Source organism: Caenorhabditis remanei, chromosome IV, assembly GCF_010183535.1.
Source record: "Caenorhabditis remanei strain PX506 chromosome IV, whole genome shotgun sequence".
In the NCBI taxonomy this organism is placed as follows: domain Eukaryota; kingdom Metazoa; phylum Nematoda; class Chromadorea; order Rhabditida; family Rhabditidae; genus Caenorhabditis; species Caenorhabditis remanei.
In genome coordinates, this window is record NC_071331.1 from 5,078,292 (window position 1) to 5,080,626 (window position 2,335).

Below are 2,335 nucleotides of genomic sequence, written 5' to 3' on the forward strand. Positions count from 1 at the left end.
GTACACAAATAATTTATTTTCTTTGGAAACATTTTATCTGAAGCAAAAACGTTCGAACAAAAATTTTGAATTTTCTAAAAGTTTTCCCCGTTTTTTGAAAATTGTAAATATTTGAAAGTTGATTCAGAACAGTTTGTGAGCGGTTCATTTTGACCTTCACAACTTTGCAAAGTTCAAATATTCTGAAAATGTATCCATTCGACAGTTCAGTTGCCTGACACTAATTTCACTGTTCCTCAAATCTTGTATAACTTGTGAGATCAAAAATTGAACTGTTCCCATAATTCTAACTTTTCTGAACGCACAAGAATTCGTGTTGAAGATTCAAACAGTAGTTCGGTGCTGACTTTCAAAAATAACACTGAGTAGTTAGTGTTCTCTGTTTCATTGTGTAATTGTAATCACCCTCGGTAAAATTCTACCTATAATAAGAAAAAAATGAAATCATAAAAAAAACGGAAAAAAGTGACTTGTTTCAAAACATTCTGAAAAATAACAAGGTTGACATTTTCATTTTCCCTCAAAAAAAAATCCTTTCATTCAAAATCATGCAAAAACTGCAATATACTGTCGAAAAAATAAAGTTTCGACAAGGATTTTCAAAATAAATTTTCGCTGGCTGGAACACGCAAGCGCATGAAGTTGTGGGCGGAGCTTAAACTGCAAGCTTGATTAAGCGGCGCGGTTCTAATTCCAGTTGTTTTTTCCAAATTAAGAACCGCGCCGCTTGCAGTTTAAGCTCCGCCCACAACTTCATGCGTTCCAGCCCGCGAAATTTTTTTTGAAAATCCTTGTCGAAACTTTAATTTTTCGACAGTACATAGATATGCGATTCCAAAAAAAAACCCGTTTTTTTGCTGTTAATAATTCAGGTGTACATATTTCGAAAATCTGATTCTCCAGATTGATAACAACATTTTTTGATTTTTTCAACGTATGTACCAACCCGAGCAATAAAAGTGCATTATATTATCAGTTCTAGAAGATGAAAGAAAACATAATTCCTGATTCACAACGTTAGCAAAAACATGAAAACAGTCAATTGAACAGTCAATCAGATTTTTGACAGTTATAGTTTTTTGGAAACTTCGCGGTGTTCGTGACTGCACACATTTAAATCACGGTTTCCAATACTTGATATTATTTGATGACTCCTGGTGGTTTATTTCATTTTAGACAAAATACATTTATTATAAAAATAAAACGAACATTGATCAAATCGTCAATAGTCGGAAAAAATTGATACCCGCTTGAAACAGTCAAACTTAAGAAGTACCTACATACAAAAATTAGTCGCTTACTCATCCTCTCCCAACACACCCTCTCGACGAGCAGAAAATATACCATCCGGTCTTCTTATCTCCAATATATCCATTGCCATGAGAATCCACATGAATCCCATTTCCAATGTATCGGTCGTTCCCGTAGTATGGCTTCTTCGGCTGGCAGGGTTGTTGGTTACAGTAATTTTGGGAATAGTAGTTGTTATAGCCTTGGTAGTAGTTAGAGTACTGTTGTTGTTGCTGGTAGGGGTAGCCTTGGTACTGGTAGTTGTAGTAATTGTTGTATCCTTGGTACTGCTGTTGGGGGTATTGGTACTGGTATGGGTACTGGTATTGATAAGGCTGCTGGTACTGCTGGTTCCAGCCATAATAGTTTCCGGAATTTTGATAGCCAGCATCAATAAGGGGTACTAGGCTGGTAAGGATCACAAGGACAAAATAAATCATTTTGAATGGAAAGTGCGTCGAAGGAAATAAACGAACCCAAGTCGGTCGCGCCTCATTAACCAATTTTTCTTTGAAGGACACAAATTCACATGGGGCGGACTAATTAGACCAATTAGTATCAACCAGTCGGTTCACGTCGCCTAACGGCGACTAAACCTCCTTCTCAACACCACCCTTCTAGGTGTTACAGAAAATCGTAATTAATCCGAAAACGGACGACTCGTTCGGAATCCCTTGTTTTTTCTGACTCCGACGATAACAAAAAACATTCATATCTCCTCTGTGAATCAATCCGGAAACGGACGACACGTTTCGAATCCTCTTTTTTCTATAACTGAGTATAAGAAAAAATATTTCATGTCCCCACATGGCTTTGAATCAACTGATTACAGTCAACGTTGCCGAATTTGACAGATAGGGTTCTTCAACACCACGACCTTCGCCATTTGAAAGTCGAACTTAGCTTTGAAGTATAGCCCCTCACAATATGAACAAATTTGATCCATCCTTCTGGTGTAGTGAAGATATGGTTGTACATCAGTAGTAGCTACTCCGAGAAGACCTCCTTTCTTCTCGCCGTCACATCATCGTGCTTTTTTGATCGT

The 2,335-nt window shown here is 37.3% G+C and overlaps 1 protein-coding gene across 1 annotated transcript; it reads right to left on the minus strand.

Moving 5' to 3' along the window:
• Nucleotides 1–1,301: 1,301 nt before the first annotated feature.
• On the minus strand, nt 1,302–1,730 carry GCK72_012461 (uncharacterized protein; the record flags this gene model as incomplete). The annotated part of the gene is made up of 1 exon (XM_003089353.2): nt 1,302–1,730. One exon carries the CDS (start codon nt 1,728–1,730, stop codon nt 1,302–1,304), a length of 429 nt encoding a protein of 142 aa, XP_003089401.2.
• Between the last annotated feature and the right edge of the window lie 605 nt (nt 1,731–2,335).